This window comes from Sinocyclocheilus grahami, unplaced genomic scaffold (genome assembly GCF_001515645.1).
Source record: "Sinocyclocheilus grahami isolate Dianchi unplaced genomic scaffold, SAMN03320097.WGS_v1.1 scaffold9.1, whole genome shotgun sequence".
Lineage (NCBI taxonomy): Eukaryota > Metazoa > Chordata > Actinopteri > Cypriniformes > Cyprinidae > Sinocyclocheilus > Sinocyclocheilus grahami.
Genome location: NW_015505188.1, coordinates 142122 through 161035, shown reverse-complemented (window position 1 = coordinate 161035; position 18914 = coordinate 142122). Strand labels below are relative to the sequence as shown.

At 37.7% G+C, this 18914-nt stretch overlaps 1 protein-coding gene across 2 annotated transcripts; it reads left to right on the top strand.

Annotated features, from left to right (window-relative positions):
- Window positions 1-3330: 3330 nt before the first annotated feature.
- znf281a (zinc finger protein 281a) lies at window positions 3331-16603 on the top strand. Of its 2 annotated transcripts, none has more exons than XM_016280587.1 (7): window positions 3331-3546; window positions 9137-9676; window positions 13274-13375; window positions 13510-13633; window positions 14231-14314; window positions 14485-14603; window positions 14678-16603. In XM_016280587.1, exons 2-7 carry the CDS (start codon window positions 9233-9235, stop codon window positions 16337-16339), a joined length of 2535 nt encoding a protein of 844 aa, XP_016136073.1. In that variant the 5' UTR covers window positions 3331-3546; window positions 9137-9232; the 3' UTR covers window positions 16340-16603. The 2 variants fall into 2 exon arrangements, with proteins under 2 accessions (XP_016136073.1, XP_016136081.1); XM_016280595.1 differs by lacking the exon at window positions 3331-3546 and adding an exon at window positions 3683-3717.
- Window positions 16604-18914: the final 2311 nt, after the last annotated feature.

The following is an 18914-nucleotide window of genomic DNA, read 5'->3' as shown; positions in this document are numbered from 1 at the left end:
ATATATATATATATATATATATATATACACACACACACACATACTTACAAGTATTCATTCATTCATTCATTCATTCTCCAACTAAGTGTGCCTTTTTATGACGACATTTAGTACCAAGCTGAATTTAGTAGATTTATTACGTATTTATTTGTTTATTTTGAATGCCGTTTCTCTTGATGATAATTTGAAAAGGGTTATATAAAACTAATTGTAGAGTGCCTACACAATGCCATCAGTAACCATCATGCTCAGTTTAACAGAAAGCCTTTCCTAAATTTGAACTACCTTACATGGTGCTCTTTTGATGAATTGTGTAAAATGTCAGCACAGAATGTATTCCAGAATGTGCTGAGTGTGATGATGTTAATGCTAACAGAAAGGCGTTGTCTGTCTTTTTTATAAGTAGCTGTAACATATAGCTCTGAACTGTAATGACACATGATTATAATATTCCCACCAGTCTAATGGCAGTTATTCACTGCAGATAAATTTGAAACTGCATGCTCTTCCTCTCTCTGTTTGCTCCTTTGGGGAGTCTCAAATACATGGGCAGCCATCAGGCCACCAGGCCAGTATATCTGTTTGTGCGTTATATTAAAAATCATTATAGTCCCTCATAATGACAACTCTTCTGGCTAGGAATAATGTGCACAGATGAAAAAACATCTCACTTGTTAGGAGAGGCACTGTGCATTTGTCTCCATATTAGATTAAAAACATTATTAAACACATTTATCAGGGGAATGAGTTGAGCAATAATGAAATATGGAGCAGTGCCTGTATTTTTATGTAACGTCTGTGGGTGTCCATGAACATTGATACTTTTTCTTTATTTTCAACTGCAAACTACAGTATTACAGATGGTATGGTTTATGTGATCGTTTCAGCATGTGTTTGATCAAGCATGCATAACTAAACAACAGTGGCGAAAATCGATTCTCTCAATGATAAATAAACAATATAATATAGTATTAGAACACCAGATGCTGTACAGAGCCCTTCAGATTCGGAAATGCAAAATGACAGAAAAAAAAGACCAAGAAAGCCAGATACACGCTAACTCTTGAATAATGAATGAGCTCGAAGAATTGATGACATATACATGATATCACATGACCTGTCAAGTTTTCTTAAATACCAGTCATGAGCCGCAAATGCTGAGATGAGATCTACAACAGTGGAAAGATTTAGCAAACATTTAGCAAACTGTTATTTTTAGTCCGTATCTATATATCTTCTAGCTGAAGGCTATGTAATGAATTTGATTAATAAAAATAATAATAATGTGTCCCTAATATTTGTAAACACACCTGACAACAACCTTTAGCATTAACTTTACTCATAGCACAGCCTCTGATTAAATATGTAATAATTGCATATTTCTCTAAATTATATTTTTTAATTCTGTTGCATATACATTAATATAAATAAGGAAAACAAGCCTTTGATAAGATTAGGCTGTAGCCTAAAGGTCTTTCTATAATTTCAATAGTTTGTTGTGGTTGCTTATGAGTATTATTGTATTATTGTCTGATCCTAGTCATAATAATGTTTCAAATGAATTATACATTGAAGTAATGAAACCATATGAACACACAGATCTTTCTATATGACAGAACATTGTCAGACTATAACATTTGAAAAGAATCTTCAATGCATATTTAATTAACCAGTCCAGAGATGGGAGAGATTTCGTAGACGCCAGTATTTAGAAATAAATAAACAACCCTCCTCGCACACACAAATGGTTGCAGGTGCATTCACGGGAAGAGAAGAAAAAGAAAATAAATTACTTTCAGATTGAAATAATTTATTATCCCTATATTGAAACCGCAACATTTCAGTTATGCCACATACATTTTTCAGGCATTTAAACAGCAAGGGAAGACACAATAGCACTAGCAATTATAAAATAAAGAAACACAAATATTGGCTGCAATAGTTTGCCATTTTGTGGAAAGTGGATAAAAGAAGAGAATGAAAGGTTCAAAATCATCTTAGACTTAAGATGAAAGACTTAAAAAAGTTCTTTATTGGCTTTGATGGTTCCATGAAGAAACGTTAACATTCATGGAACCTTTTCAGTGCACAAAAGGTTCTTTATAGCACCAAAAGGTTGTGATTATTATAATATTCTTTACACTAAGAATTTTTCAAGAACCGTTTACTGTCCTTCTGAGAACCCAAAGTGTAAAGAAAATTATAATAATATAACGTTTGAAACCTTTAGTGTCAAAAATCTTTTCCATTGTTAAATCTATCATGTCCATCATTTCTCTCAGTCTGGATTAAATGGGTCATAAAATAGACAATTGCTGTAGGAAATTCAACCAACTCCATCTCATGAGAAAAATTAACTATTTTACAAGGTGGTGATTTTGTATAAATTTGTACGGTGATTTGTATGCAAATGTAAAATTTTTAGGAAAGTAAGTGTGAAGGTCCACCCCAATCCCATCCTAACTGTCAGTGGTTAGCTACCAGTTCCCCAAAACATAAAATAGTCACAAATGGTCATTAATTGACTAATTCGAATGTACAATCTCATATGTATGTTTATGTACAATCTGCTTATGTCCTAATGAGGGTTAGATTTAAGGGATGCTTAGGCCTGTTTTTTGAGGTTTTTCTGAAAATCATGTTTCTTTATTAAACAATTCATACAAAATCGGAACCTCATAAAATAAATCAAATAAAACGTTTTGTTTTTTTTACAAGAATGACTTGGTTGTTCTTGGAGGGGCAACTTTTTGGGTAATGTTTTAAACCAACTAAATGGCTCTGTTCTCCAAATCTCTTTCAGTGCAGCACTTTATTTTAGCTTATTTTGTATTGTTTTATTATATTGTCTCTTTCTTTGTTTCTCTCTGGATCTTTTCTTAGGGTCACTATTTCTGCTCACAATTAGGATAGTCTAGTTAATTAAGAAGCTATTTGAGGAATTGTTTTTTCTTTAGCCTAATGAATTGTGTCACTTTATCCTATTAATTTGAGAGCCCTATTACAACAGTAGTATGTGCTGTGTCCTCAATTTGGGGGACCCAAAGGGATACCACACCACCATATTTCTGAGAGACAAACACAATTTGATAGAATAAGATGGGGAATAGAAACTTAAACAGGTTTTTAAAGAGGAAAAAAAGCCGTCTATGCAGACATCTTCCTCTGTGAATGCATGGATGTGATCAAGTTGCCAAAAAGAACAAAAAAGTAGCCTGTTTGTGAGAATAATCCACACTGGGTGCTGTGTGCCTTGAAACAATGCAAAAGTGAATTGAGCTGAAAATCTTCCCAACAGCACCCACTAGGTCTAGCAGGCTATCTGTTCCTCTGTGCGATAGTTCACTATCGGACGCTGCTCCAATGCCCTGGATCAGAGCGTCTGTCTCCTCGCAGGACCCGTCCGCTCTACCCACAGTTCCCCGCGCTCAGACAAGATGGAGGAACGCAGCAGCTGCAGGAGAACAATGTTTGGACTCTGAACATTAAAATAAACGATCGAGGGGGGAAACACATACAGAGAGAGCCAACGGTGGACATGCACTGGTAAGCGAATTGCTAAGATCAGCTTTGCGTGAAGTTTGAAGCGCCGGAGAGGCGCACGAAAGCGGGGCAGACAACAAAGCGCAGCGCGGCGACGTAGTGTAGCATGTAGCCGCGTAGCTTGACGCGGAGCATCAATTGTTCGTTGGAGTTGCACGGGGCTGTTTATTATGGGTAAGCGCTGTCGCTCTCGCAGCAATTCCATTGTGCATATTCTATACGTCTTCATTTCTTGTTGTGAGCTTGTGGTGTAAACAAAAGCACAGTTTTACTTTGCAAAGTGCTTTTTAGTTAATTATTGCAGAGGTTTTCATTGTATTTGTGATCATATGAGTGCACGTCCCATGCTCTGTACTTCGCAAGTGTAATTTTTTTATTAAGCATCGCTTAGCCGGATTGCTAGCGCGTTAGCAGCGAGGCCCTTTGTGAGTCTGCATGAAGTTATTCATATGGATCCCACCATAACGGTCCTGCCTTACTAACAAAAACTTAAATCTCCCACGTTCACAGTATAGACTTTAGGGTTCCGCGCCACGGAGTCATGCTGTTTTTTTCTGGCTAAAATGGCCACTACGTGCTGAGTCGCTTTGATTTGAGTGTGTGAAATAAATGATTTATGTTTCTGATTAATGAGTTAGCTCAGTTGGCTAACGTATGCACGAGCTATTTACATACCATCTGCGTCGCGTGCCGTCTGCGCGCACTCACAACACAAAGAGACGCGAGCTGTGTGCTGTTACACGAGATAAAAGACGGCTCTACCAGGACAAAGTGTTTCTTTATTTCGCCTTTCTGTATTCCATGATATGTTTGGACCCACTTTATATGAAGTGTCTTTTACTGTTATGTACTGACATTTAAATTAATCATTTGATGCAGTGCACTTATTGTGGACACGTTTTTACGTTGTATTATTTATATATAAAAAAAAAATACCTGGATGTAGTTACATCTGTAATTCATTTCTGTGGTTATATCTGTAATTACATTGTTGATCCTAAACCCACCCTTAACCTAACCATACAATGAAACCTACATATTCCACCTCAATAGCAGCACAAATATAAGGATTTTTTTTTTAACATAAGTACACCGTTAAATGCACCTAATATAATGGACCTAACCACAAGACAGCTGGACATGTTTTGAATAATGCTAATAACTAAATGTTGGATATGAACCATCCATGCCCTGAATGGGCTGCTATTGATTCTTGAGGTTCGACTTCATCTTCTCCTTGAATGCGAAGTGACACGAATGGCGTGTTTCTGACTAATGCCAAAGCATCTGGTTCAGATCCAATCCAGCAGCCTTTTAAGGGGGAATGAATTGGTATGAATCATCAGATAGTGCAGGAATCCAAAGAAGAGCAATTGGCAATTGACTTCCCGGAAACATGATGTACCCTCGGTAAACATGATGTACCCTCGGTAAACATGATGTACCCTCGGGAAACATGATGTACCCTCGGGAAACATGATGTACCCTCGGGAAACGTGCACACACACGCACTGAGTGAGAAGTGGAGACCGATCTGCAGTGCTCATCATAATTTACATAAAAACATTTCTGTAAAATACCATAACTACTTAAGCTCTCGTTTACAATTGTAAAACCACTGTATGCTATTATGGCATCTATGTTAAATTGCTAAGAAGCTGTTTTTGGGGGTCATTTTATTTTGTTTAATTTTTAAATGACAATGATGAGTAATACAGTGCTCCAGTTAAAAGGATAGTTCATCCCGAAACGAAAAGTGTCATCATTTACTCACCCTCATGTCATTCCAAACCTGTATGCCTTTCTTTTGTGTGTGTGTATATATAACGTAAGAGAATATATTTTGAGAAATGGTTTGTTTGTTTGTTCATACAATACAATGGAAATAAATGGTAACCAAAACTGTTTGGATACTAACGTTCTTCAAAATATCTTTGTTCTTCCTATCTTTTATTGTTCATATTTCACCCAAGTTGTCGGTATGTTTAATGTAATGATATTTTGATCATATTCCACAAAAACACGTCTTGCTATTACGTTTTCCTCGCGGTTGCATGCAAAAACCTATATACGGTGCGACCAGTCTAATCCAATTCACAAACAAACTGAGGCTTATAAGCTGGTACATACACTAGATCCTTCAGAGCAGTTACTGATTCATCATCTGAGTCATTACTTTCCGTCATGTCAGTCTTGAAATTAAGTTTTGTGTGCTTAAGCTTTGCCAGACTTGAATCAGTATCATTACTGATTGGGTGTAGATTAGGTCATTACTGAGTGGTTACATTTATAAATTTGCATGGGCAACAGTCTATTTGTCAATTGTATTAAACAAAGCAGACCATAATAAGACAGAGCAGGATGTCCAGTCTTCAAACCTCAAACTTGATGATAATAAAATATAAAATAACCACCACAATAGATTGAGGTATTGGCCTCAAAACATATGCCGCTCTCTCACACAAACACACACATTGCACTGGACTAAAATGTATTAAGAGAAATGTCCCACAGGCCACAATCCACTAGCATTCCTAATGCTAGACAGGTTTACAGGGCACAACATCTGTGTTTATATTTATAACATGCTCTTAATCCTTAACGTTCAAAAATAGAGCATGTGAGCAAACACCAGGCGGTTTGTTTTGCATATTTCTTAAAATGAATGTCTGTGCATATGTAAATACAGGTTTTTTTTCCAGCCTGAAAAAAGAAATTTAGCTATCACAATCTTACGTAATTGGCACTTTTTAATTTAATTTACAAAAAACTGCAAACTTGTGCAAAATACAAAAATGTCATTCATATTTGAATGAGATCAGCATTAAATGATCTTTAGACATAATTGATGGTCAATCTTAAAAATCTGGGCAAAATGAGTTAGAGATGTCTTGTGCATGTGTGCTTTGGCTCTAAGTGAGTCTGTATAGATGCTTACGTGTTATGAAACTAGCCGGGTAATGACCGAGAGAGCGAGAGGGAGAGCGAGAGAGAGAGTGCGAGAGGGAAAGGGAGAGAGAGAGGGAGAACGCGAGAGAGAGAGAGGGGATAACATCACAGTGAAGTCAGCTGTCTTAACTGTGGCTTGTGTACTGCACACATACCAGCTTCATCACGGTGTCTGTCACACGACTCTGTTCCCCTTTCGGGCTCTGTCTTTACATTTAATTTGAAAGATGAAGCTCGCGATTATGGTAAGGGGCGTTACATTTCCAACGAGTGCTTGCGGTGTTTGGCCAATCACAATGCACTGGGTCAGCTGGCCAATCAGAGCAGACTGCGCTTGTCGGAAGGAGGGACTTTGTAGAAAACGACGTGTTTGAGAGAGGCGGGGCATAGAGGACCTACAATAATGTACAGTATTTGAAAAATGTGTTTTTTGAACATTAAAGCATGTCAACATATTCTGTTACACCAAATACACAAAATAATGATCTTTAAAAAAGCATCATATGACCCCTTTAAGAAAAAAATTGTCCATATGAGGTCAAACATTTCATCTCTGTTTGAATTTTAGTTTTAAAAATGAGTCTATCGTTGATCTGTTTGTGTCACTCTTATCATAATTACTCCTAATAATTACTCTGAGTAATTAACGTTACTTCTCATTAAAAGTGAATTGTTTCCTGCAGGTTGTTGTTTGTGTGTTAAAAGGAGGAAATGGCAAGCACAATACACCGAAGAGAGGTTGGCATGCCCCTTTTGTGTCTGACCCACAAACCTCTGTGATTAATCCAGTTAAGCACTTATTAGTTGGATCAAAAGAACATACGGCTACTGTTGCTAAATTTGTTCTCAAAGATCTGCACATCACTTGCTTGCATCACATGCTTTACAATTTCCATGAATTTGGCAAGCCTCACAAAGTTTTCATAGTTTTGCTACAAACATTTTTCACAGTGACCTGGTTTTGAGGAGCCTCAAAGACCTGAAATGAAAACTTTCCAAATTACAAATCTACTCAGAAGGATGTAATGGGTAGTGAGAGTGCTCCAGTCTTAGCAACATGGCTGTCCATGGCACATTCACAGTCTTGTAGCTGAAAACTTAATTTTCAGCTTTAAAAACTTAGATATTGTTTTTGCCAAGATTATTATTAGCTATATAGCTTTAAAATAATAAGGAAGAAAAATTTAAAATAATGGAGGGATTGGATTTGTGATGGTAATTTTTAATAGGTTTAATTGCTGGTACTGATATCTAGAGAGCAGAATGGCATGCATATATATACATATTTTGTTTATGTGTGTGTGTATGTGTATAATGTAGGGCTGGGCGATATAGCTAAAAAATGCAGCAACGATATAATGTTTCATATCGTTCGGTATCGATAATGACATTTTTTATAACCTTTTTTAAAACAAAGAGCAATAGAAAATGTTTTGTACATTTAACCACTGTATTTTTAAATTAACAAAATTTATTGAAACAAACAACAAATATTTTTTTTGTTTTAACCGTCAAAAACAAAATAAAATTTAAACCTATCTCATTTCTAATTTTTTATATGCAGATTAAACAGGTTAAACTTTTGGCTTGTCTCCCAAGGCCACAGGAGGGCACAATGAGCAAAATAATGCAGCACATTAAATTGTCAACGCAAGGAAGTAATTGTCTATAAAAAAAACGTGCATTACGTCTAAATTAACTCATATAAATCAAATCTAATTTCGTAAATTGCATAAACAATTATGAACAAAACAGCATCATGTATTTATGCATTGCTTAATACAAAGAACCGAATCGCCATTCACACAGATTGCTTTTAAAAACATATGAGACGCAGTGAAAAGGTGTTTTCTAAAAGTTTAAACAGTTTTAACTTTGCATGGCTTTCTATACATCTCTTGTGTGAGACGCGAGTCCAGCAGTCATATTTGACCGTCTAGAAAATGCGCTGAATATGCGTTCTGTGTGAATGGCTTGGTTTCGGTTTTAACCTAATCAAGATCTTCTCCGCATTGAGCTACTATATTTCTCTAATATTTTGAATGAATAACGCAGCAACTGCGCGTCTCGTGGGCTAGACTAACAAAACATTAAACTACAACGTCACTTACATCATCACCGCATCTCGTGCGCCACTGATGACGCTCCCTGACGCACATCTAACATTGGATTGTACTATTTTTGCATTCAAATGCAAATGTTTATTTTAAATTCGACTGATATTAATTCTTTACTCACAATCTCCTCATCACAGGCAGGCACAGCCCTCATGTTTGTGTTTGTGCGTGCTGTCTGCAGCACTCATAGCACGTGCCTATATCGTGCACTATATTGAACATTTTTAATATCGTTATCGAAGAAGGTGTACCGTCGATTAATATCGACACCGTTTTATTGCCCAGGCCTAGTATAATGTTTGGGGTCAGTATGATTTAAAAATGAGTTGTTGCAAAAAATAAAAATCTATTTCAGATAAATGCTGTGCTTGTGTTTTTTTGGTTTTCACAAAAATATTAATCAACACAAATTATTCTAACAATTTATTAATCAGTTTCCAAAAACAATCAGACACTGTTGTTAGTACTTCACAGTAGTATATGTCAAGAATGTCAAATCATTATTTGGTCTCTTTTTATGTCTTTAGGATGAGTGAGGTGGCCTTGCATTGAAGCAGACCCTGTCGCCCCCTGTTCCAGCATCAGCGTCTGTGTGATTACACTCTGAGCCTTGCCCCTTCAACATGAGCCTGATCCAGGACAAACTTGGCAATGAGTTCCTCCGCTCCAACGGTGGCATGGAGCCAGGCTTCGGTCCAGGCATGCTCATGTTCAGCCACCTTCCCCCTGTTACTAGCTTCACCCGGCTGGCCAGTCAAACAGTTATGGCTGATCTGCAGCCCCACGAGATGATCTTGAAGAAGGAGAGGGACTCGCCGGACTGTGGAGGAGGGCTGAGTGCTGGAGGCATGGGTGGTGGAGGTTGCATAGGAGGGATGATGGGAAGCATGGGAGATTACGTTCATGCAATGGGCATTAAACAGGAGAAGGTCTCTGAACATGATTACAGGCTGCCTCTCTACCCGGGATGTGTAGCCGGAACTGGAATGCGAAGTGGAGGAGAGTTGCTGGAGGTCTCGCTGGGCAACCATCAGAACCTGGTGGTACACGACCTCAGTCTGGGAAACGTAAGTGTGCCCGTGTCTGTCTGTAAAATACATTTGGACAGGATGGTTGGTAATTACAGCAAGGAATTTCTCGCTTGAGCTTTTATTAAAAGGTAAAGAACCACCATGTGATTTCCAAGATAACAATTTACTGAACTTCCCTGCATTCAATATCACTACATTCTGAAAATTAATCGTTCTTTATTGTCATCTATGGTTCCATGAAGAATATTTAACATCCACGGAGCCTTTCCATTCCACAAAAGGTTCTTTATAGTGGAAAAAAAGTTTTTAGATTATAAAGTTTTCTTCACACTAAATAAAAAAATGGTTCTTTTAAGAACTGTTCAATGAAAGGTTATACGGTGAACCCAGAAAGGTGGTTCTATGGCATTGCTGCAAAAAGTCCCCTTTTGGAACCTTTTAAAGAGTGTAGTTATTCTATTAAAAGAAAAACATCTCACCAGGAAAACGGTGGAATTTTAGTGGAATATCAATTAAAAATATTTGTGTATATATATATATATATATATATAGTGGTGTTCAGTCCTTTAAAAAAAAAAAATCAAATGTAAATTCCTGTCTCAGTCACATGTTCTTAGTTAAACATTACTTGCACTACGAAAAAAAAAAATCTATTTTATATTTTTACATTAACAATGTAATCAAGGATCTGCAAGGAGGAATGGCAGAGGATCCCCAAAAAGGTGTGAAAAACTTGTTGCATCTTTCCCAAAAAGACTCATGGCTGTATTAGATCAAAAGGGTGCTTTAATGTACATTAATGAGGGAAAAAAAATAACTTAAATGATTTTAGCAAATGGCTGCAATGTAACAGAGTGAAAAATTTATGGGGGTCTGACTACTTTCCGTACCCACTGTATATATAAATAATGGGGCATTTCCTCCGAGTAGGCCAGGGAGGCAGTGTCTCCTCAAAATATTGGATGAGAAAACAAAATTCATAATACAAAAACGAAACAACGCCAATATTACAAAATATAACATTAAAAAGTGTATAAATCACTCATTTGTCCAACAGCGACACCAGCAGGTAAAGTTACAGCGGGAGTCTCTCTCACCTCCCCTGAGTCCATTGAGTTTTAACAGACCCCCCAAAGCGTGCCGTGAGTTTGGTGGGGGGTAATTGAGATTGAATGGGGGGAAATCACGGGAGAGAAGACAATGCCTCCATTGCGATATGATTGGATCTGACTGGTTATGTTCAGCTGTGATTGGTTCATGCGATTTCCGTTGCCGCGTTCGCGAATCAGTCTCAATGGCATTAATGGGAAGACTCATTAAAAAAAATTAAGTGAACAACTCACACACCTAGATATAACCACTTTGTTACATCAAAATAAGACTTGAAATGGCCTGAAAACATGATCCGTGGGAGTTTTTAGTGAGTAATCAGCTTGGTTAAATTTTAAGTAAATCTCTGTGTCTGTGACCAATATTTATTGAGCTTTGATGACTGATGAACCGAATAATTCAAAAATAGTTAAAAGTTAACTATTAAAAAGAATAGCTGAACATAAGTTCACATATAAAATATATTAAGTTATTTTGGAATATTTTTTGGAATAAATGTAAAATGCTTAAAAACACTAACTTGATGAGATTCATCCTTGGCTTTAATAAACAGAATATTGATTACATTGTTAATGTAAAAATATAAAATAGATTTTTTTTTCTCGTAGTGCAAGTAATGTTTAACTAAGAACATGTGACTGAGACAGGAATTTACATTAGATTTTTTTTTTTAAAGGACTGAACACCAGTATATATATATATATATATATATAGTGGTGTTCAGTCCTTTAAAAAAAAAAAATCAAATGTAAATTCCTGTCTCAGTCACATGTTCTTAGTTAAACATTACTTGCACTACGAGAAAAAAAAATCTATTTTATATTTTTACATTAACAATGTAATCAATATTCTGTTTATTAAAGCCAAGGATGAATCTCATCAAGTTAGTGTTTTTAAGCATTTTACATTTATTCCAAAAAATATTCCAAAATAACTTAATATATTTTATATGTGAACTTATGTTCAGCTATTCTTTTTAATAGTTAACTTTTAACTATTTTTGAATTATTCGGTTCATCAGTCATCAAAGCTCAATAAATATTGGTCACAGACACAGAGATTTACTTAAAATTTAACCAAGCTGATTACTCACTAAAAACTCCCACGGATCATGTTTTCAGGCCATTTCAAGTCTTATTTTGATGTAACAAAGTGGTTATATCTAGGTGTGTGAGTTGTTCACTTAATTTTTTTTAATGAGTCTTCCCATTAATGCCATTGAGACTGATTCGCGAACGCGGCAACGGAAATCGCATGAACCAATCACAGCTGAACATAACCAGTCAGATCCAATCATATCGCAATGGAGGCATTGTCTTCTCTCCCTTGATTTCCCCCCATTCAATCTCAATTACCCCCCACCAAACTCACGGCATGCTTTGGGGGGTCTGTTAAAACTCAATGGACTCAGGGGAGGTGAGAGAGACTCCCGCTGTAACTTTACCTGCTGGTGTCGCTGTTGGACAAATGAGTGATTTATACACTTTTTAATGTTATATTTTGTAATATTGGCGTTGTTTCGTTTTTGTATTATGAATTTTGTTTTCTCATCCAATATTTTGAGGAGACACTGCCTCCCTGGCCTACTCGGAGGAAATGCCCCATTATTTATATATACAGTGGGTACGGAAAGTAGTCAGACCCCCATAAATTTTTCACTCTGTTACATTGCAGCCATTTGCTAAAATCATTTAGATGACTCATGCTAATTCACTATTATTTCTAGCTGCAAGCCAAGAAATAACATGCAAGATGTCTTTGTTCTGTCTTTTGTTTTCTGGTTGGTTGGATTTAATTTATCCCAGTTGCTCTTCCTCATGCATTTTCTGTTGAAAGAGAGGTCATTTTAAAGAAGTCAGGCTAGAGCAAAGAGTAAGAGCTGTTTTGGCTAGCTTTGGGTGCCATTTAAAATGTCATTTCTTTCTCACACTAGTTTTCTCTTTTGTTCTTTTGTCAAATATGCCATAGCCTTCAGAAGGACAATGAGCATCACAATGACAATTCATATTTTAGTCGCCATTCAGCATAGGTTTTTGTGTATGTTTCTCACCGAGCTCTTGTTTTATACTGCCCAAGTGTGAGAGACGATATTCAGACGTGCAGCTGGTCAATAATCCACATGGTGTTTTTCCATAGATGGAATGCGAAAATGAGGAAAGTGCCATTGATTCTCCAGGGATAGATATAGAGGCTCGTAAATAAGAGATTTAACACCCTTCCTTCTGCCACATACACATTAGGGAATACTTTTAATATTCAAACTAGTCTCTCATCTAGTGGGTGCATATTATGCATATTAGTTGTGGCTGATTTCTGTATCTGCCTTTAAAATAATAAAATATTATAATAATCCAATCCAAGTCACAGAGTGTCTCTCATTCACAAAAACTTGAGTCTCAATATGCCATTCATATAAAATGAAAAACAGATTTGTGTTTCACAAATGTTGTGTGAATGAATGGGTCTTTGTTGTCTTTTATTTAGTCTGCTCCCAATCCCATTGTATCTTTGTCATCCTTCCAGCTGTCAGGACGGCTGGTAAAGGAATCCTCAGGGAGGAAAGGTCGAAGGTCAAATGGCGAGGGACAGGAGGCCAAGACACGGAGGAAACGAGGAGAGTCGAAGGTGCAAACAAACACTTCATTAACATAAAACTTATTTATTATTCACTGCTGTGCTAATTGTTAAAATTTAAAGAAGATTTGCCTTCATATTATAATATTAGTGTTGTCCAATGCTGAAAATTGTTTTATTTGCAGTCAATGATGCTGGATCCAGATGGAGGGAGCTTGTCTCCAAACTCCAAACCGCACATCTGTGAGCACTGCAATGCAGCATTCAGGAGCTCCTATCATTTACGCAGACATGTGCTTATACACACAGGTCAGCATGTGTTTACACTTACACAAAAGTGCATGCATATGTTAGTATGTGTACTACCCAGTAGAGGTTGGCCTGAGCACACAGTGCCATCACAAAACAATTTGTTCTAAGGATTAACAGCCATTATTAAGTAGAGATTAAGAGGACTGGCATTCTAAAATAGCTGGTTTGTCAAGTTCACAAAAGAGCAAAACTTTTGTATTACATAAAGAAAACATTACTTAGTAATTTTGCTTACACAGGTGAACTGTTGAATAATTTCTTAAAAAATGAAAATTTTTTGAAAATGAAAAGATTCATCATGAAAATAGGTTTGCAAAAGAGCTATTTTATATATATATATATATATATATATATATAATTTTCTTTTCTTTCTTTTCTTTGAGTCAAAAAGGTTGAGAACCACTGCTTTAATAGCACCCAAATAGGTTTGGTGATTTATACTTCAGATTCAGTTTTAATTTATTCAGTTCTTTTACTCATACACATACAAATACTTATTGGTGGTATTGGCCCCATTAAAAACCATCATGTTGTATTGCTGCCTCTGTAGTCACTACAAACACGCTAGTGCTTGACACTCCATGTTCTTTACAGGTGAGAGGCCTTTCCGCTGCACTCAGTGTAACATGAGCTTCATTCAGAAATACCTCTTACAGAGACACGAGAAGATCCACAGTGGTATGTTCCTCAAGTTCACACCAACTTTAGCTTTCATTTCCTCATATCTGGCTTATTTGTTAGCAAGATGTCGATCACGCTTCACAGACACTTCTGTTTTTAATGTAGAATTTGCAAAGGCTCTTTTAGTCCACAATTTATTTTTCCTTTCATGCATGTCTGGTTTCCAGGAGAGAAGCCATTCAGCTGTGACCAGTGCAACATGCGTTTTATTCAGAAGTATCACATGGAAAGACACAAGAGAACTCATAGTGGAGAAAAGCCATATAAGTGTGACACCTGCCAACAGGTGCGTTTCGTGCACAAGTTTCAACTATTTCTGTTTAGCAGTACTGTGTTCTCATACTTGTGTTCTTTCTTTAGTATTTTTCCAGAACAGACCGGTTGCTGAAGCACAAGCGGACATGTGGAGATGCCATAAAAAAGGGTGTGGATGGGGCAGAGCACGAGTTGGGCTCAGCAGGCGATGGAGAACACGGCAGCTACGGAATCTCTCAGGGAAATGCTGCTACGCCTAGCCGCAAGCGGGGCAAGACAAAAAATGCTGGTGAGGGGTGTGAACGAAACCGTAAGAAGTCATCTGGGTCTATGGGAGTGTTGCATAGTCAGGGGGCGGACAGTTACGGGGTGCATGACTTTGGCTCAGCCGGGAACCACACAATATCAACAACATCATCTTCAGCCCAGCCGGGCCCCAGCATGCATGGTGAACACGGCCGGGCTCCCAAGATGCCTTTTAAGAAGGGGAACAGGAAGTCCCTGGAGAAAAATACTCACCTCATGGATCAATCCAAGCCAGGAGGCATGGAGTTGCCTGCAGAAGGAGGCTTGGACAGCCTCGGGCTTCTTCCATGTCCAGGGGCCAAAGTTGGTCCCAGCAGCTGTAACTATGACGATGCCATGCAGTTTCTGAAGAAGAGGCGATATCTCCATGTGCCGAACAGTGGCGGTGCTGCTTCTGGAGCTTCAGACTATGACGTAGGTGTCAGTCATCTGCAGTCGCAACCGACGGTCATTCAGGGTGTCGTTTCTGGGGTCCTAGATGGCGATGCTGCACTGGGCCTTCTGGACTCATCCCCTCTGGGAGATATAAAGCAGGACAAGTCTGGTATCCCAGATGAGGTTCTCCAGAGCTTGTTGGACCATTATGCTCACAAGCCTGAAGTGACCTTCGACATCACCGATCCCCATCACGTTGAGCTCCATCCAGCCACCACGGATGCTGCAGACCCGTTGGGAACTGAGGACACCCAGTCAAGTCCCAACAGTGGTGACAAAGCCGTAATCATGCATGAGTACTCACGTTTTCTCCTACAGGCACTAGAGAGGACCAGTCACAACGCAAGCTTCCCGCTGGGTTCCAGTTCTGCCGTGACTGCCACAGGACCATTTTCAGGCCCTAGCCCGCTTTTGTCAGACAAGCATGTGTATACTTCCTCACCTCTCGAGTACTCGTTCTCTCAACCTGTCTCGTCTTCGCTCTCCCTCTCATCTGTGCCAAAGTCCCACTTTGGTCTCCTAGAGGGCTCGTCGCCTCCAACGGGCTTCCACTTGAGCAGCCTGGAGCAGTCTGCACACACGCAGCAGCTCACACCTTCCCAGGAGCTCACCGAACAGCTGGATAAGCAGCACACTTCCCCTCCGCCACCTCCACTCCCCCCCAACACCAACGCCTACCAGATCACACCTCAGCCTCCCAACCTGGGCGATCCAAAGGAACCGCAAGGGCCGAAAAATGGAGCCGCAGCCACCACAGGAGGATTCTCCCTGGCTGTTTCCCAGGACCTGGCCACACTGAACCCAGCCAAGGCTCCTTATCAGATCGAGAACTTTGCCCAGGCTTTTGGGACGCAGTTTAAAGGGGGCCGAGTGTCCCTGGCCTTCAGCAGTGACTCGGGGGGAGAGGTAACTCACCGCTTACAGACATCAGTCTCCGAATTCTCAGGGTATAGCAGTCTCTTGGCTGATGCCAGCGACCCAGTCAGCAGTGGCTCCAAAACCCCAACAAGCCAAAGCTACAGGTGAATGGGATCCTGTGCCTAGATGCTCAGATGGAGGTTCCCTATTTTTATTTTGTCATGCTGTCTTTATTTTGTATTATTGTTGTTGTTATTATTAATATTGTTATTATTATTGTTATTTAGTTGTCCTACTTTAATGAAATTGTAATATTTTTAAGTAATGTTTTTCTCACTGCCATTGTTCATATGAAATTTCACCCTCCTTTGGCCTGCGATGCATTTTCCATTATTACGTTCTTCTTTTTTTCGATTTCCTTCTGAATAAAAGGAAATGAGTTCTTTTGAACTTTCTATTCATCAAACAATCCTTAAGATGTATAACTGTTTTCACAAAAAAAAAAAAAATTAAACAGCCCAACTGTTTTGTACATTGATGGTGTTTCTTGAGCAGCAAATCAGCATATTGTAATAATTTCTGAAGGATCATGTAACACTGGAGACTGGAGTAATGATGCTCAGAATTAAGCTTTGCATCACATAAATAAATCATATTTTAAAATATTAAAGTAGAAAATGGTTATTTTTCCCTTCTACCAACGTGAACGGTAGAAATTATGGAGTTTTAATCTTAATAGAAATACACAAGATGTTGTCTTATACCTTACCTTTATACATTACAGCCTATATTATTAGATGTTTTTGAAAGTGTTAATGAAACATTTAGATCACTATCATATTTTCATATTATTACAGACGGTGGCCCATTTTATGTGCTGCCAAATGTTGATCAAACATTTTCAAGTTTAAGCATTTACTCGTATCTTACAACGTCGAGGAAGTTTTAATACAAATATAGTTATAAGAAAGATATTTATGGCCCGGTTCGTTTTGGGGCAATAAACTCAACTTAATAAATAACAGATGCATTGTTCGTTTTGTTTGTGAAGTCATTTGAATGTATGAAAAAAAAAATGTTAGACCTCCTATTTTTGAATTGATGGAAAATATGATAGATTGGGTGGATGTGTCTCCCTACTTTTATTGTTTTGTTTTTTTACATTTAATCCATAATATTATTATTACTTTTCAAATATGCATTAAGTTCCAAGTGTATAAAAATCTGTAATGATTTGAGACCTGCTATTTAATTGTCTGCTATTTAATCATAGTGTTAAAATAACACATTAGACATAGCATTTAAAAGGTTTAAAGTCCACAAACTACTCCCTTGTAGCCATTCACGTCACTCATTAGATAAGACACTGCCAGGAAAATTAACTCTTCAAAATAACTTAAGCACTTATCAAGAAAGTTGTAGGTTTCTAAATTAGTATCGGTCCCAGTAAGCAATGAGGCCAAAGGAGCAGCTTTCTAACAAAGTTTTACAGTGAAGCACCGAGTGGCCTTTGTCACTACGGCAACCTGAATGTCATAAAGCCATAAAGGTGTATCATGTTCTGACCACAACTGATCAAACGGAGCGTTGTCACGGAGGAGACTGTCGTGCATTTCAGCCAAGCATCTATTGACTGTATGAGTTTCAAGCTGTAGTGCTTTCTTTTGTATTCATATTTTCCCATTTTGTGATAGTTTTGACGGAATTAGGAGGAAATCCCTGGTCTACTTTGAGACTTTTGTTTCTTAAGATACTGCATTGTTAGTTTGGCATCACCGTACAGTACACATGTACAGTCTCTGTCAACTATGCAATATCATGAGAATTCAGTTCTAATGTTTCTAAAAACACCCATTTGTTATTTGTTTACATTAACGGACACCATGCTTCCATTTAAACCAGAACAATAAGGAAGAATTGGTATATTGTATGTGAAAATAATGGCTATTCCTGGTTTCCTTGTCCTGGAACATACTTCCCAGTGGATCTGACCTCAGAATGCACTTGTTAACAGACAAAAAAAAATGATTGTGATCATTAAAAATAGTGTGTATATTTTATTAAAGAAATCGTGGTTCAGTGTTGTATAGAAAATATTGAGAACATTTCACTAATAAAGCTAAGAGATATGTTTTCCTAATTTTTTTAAGGAAACAAGCTATTTTGAAGCTTAAATTGAGGAACTGATTAAGCTGATAAAATTAAAGAAGAAAGGCTATCTATTTATTTTAAGAGAATTAGCTCAATTATGCAGTTTTATGTTGGCGGTGATTGCATGCTTTGCATATGGCTGGATATGGAGAGTAAATATTGAAATTAAGTGCTATTTTATGTTTTTGAGTGAATGGAAACATCTGTTAATGTTTATTGTTCAGTTATGTTTGACATTTGAAAGAGTCTCTGTTATGTTGAAGTTTCTGTCGTTACCACTGTGCAGAAGAGGAGAGCTTATGGTTAGTTTGTGGATAACTGCATATACTAACATTATAACGCATGACGCTTTGTTCAATGAGCAGAAGCTTTGCTAGCACCAGTGCAGTTACAAGTTTTTCCTACGTGAGCTGTCTAGCTGCACACAGTCTTGTAATTGTACAAGATAGCTCAAAATCAAATACAAAACAGGCCTTACTCAAAAACACAGACTTTTGAGAATCAACTTAAAACAAATGAGCACATTTCACTAACAATATTAAATTAATCGTCATAGATTAAATAATTTAGTAGATTTTAATTGTATTTATTA

Coding starts and splice junctions, on each gene's coding strand:
- znf281a (XM_016280587.1), top strand. CDS start 9,233: ATGAGCCTGATCCAGGACAAACTTGGCAATGAGTTCCTCCGCTCCAAC. Junction 13,376..13,509: donor GGAAACGAGGAGAGTCGAAG/GTGCAAACAAAC, acceptor TTTTATTTGCAG/TCAATGATGCTGGATCCAGA. Junction 14,315..14,484: donor ACACGAGAAGATCCACAGTG/GTATGTTCCTCA, acceptor TCTGGTTTCCAG/GAGAGAAGCCATTCAGCTGT.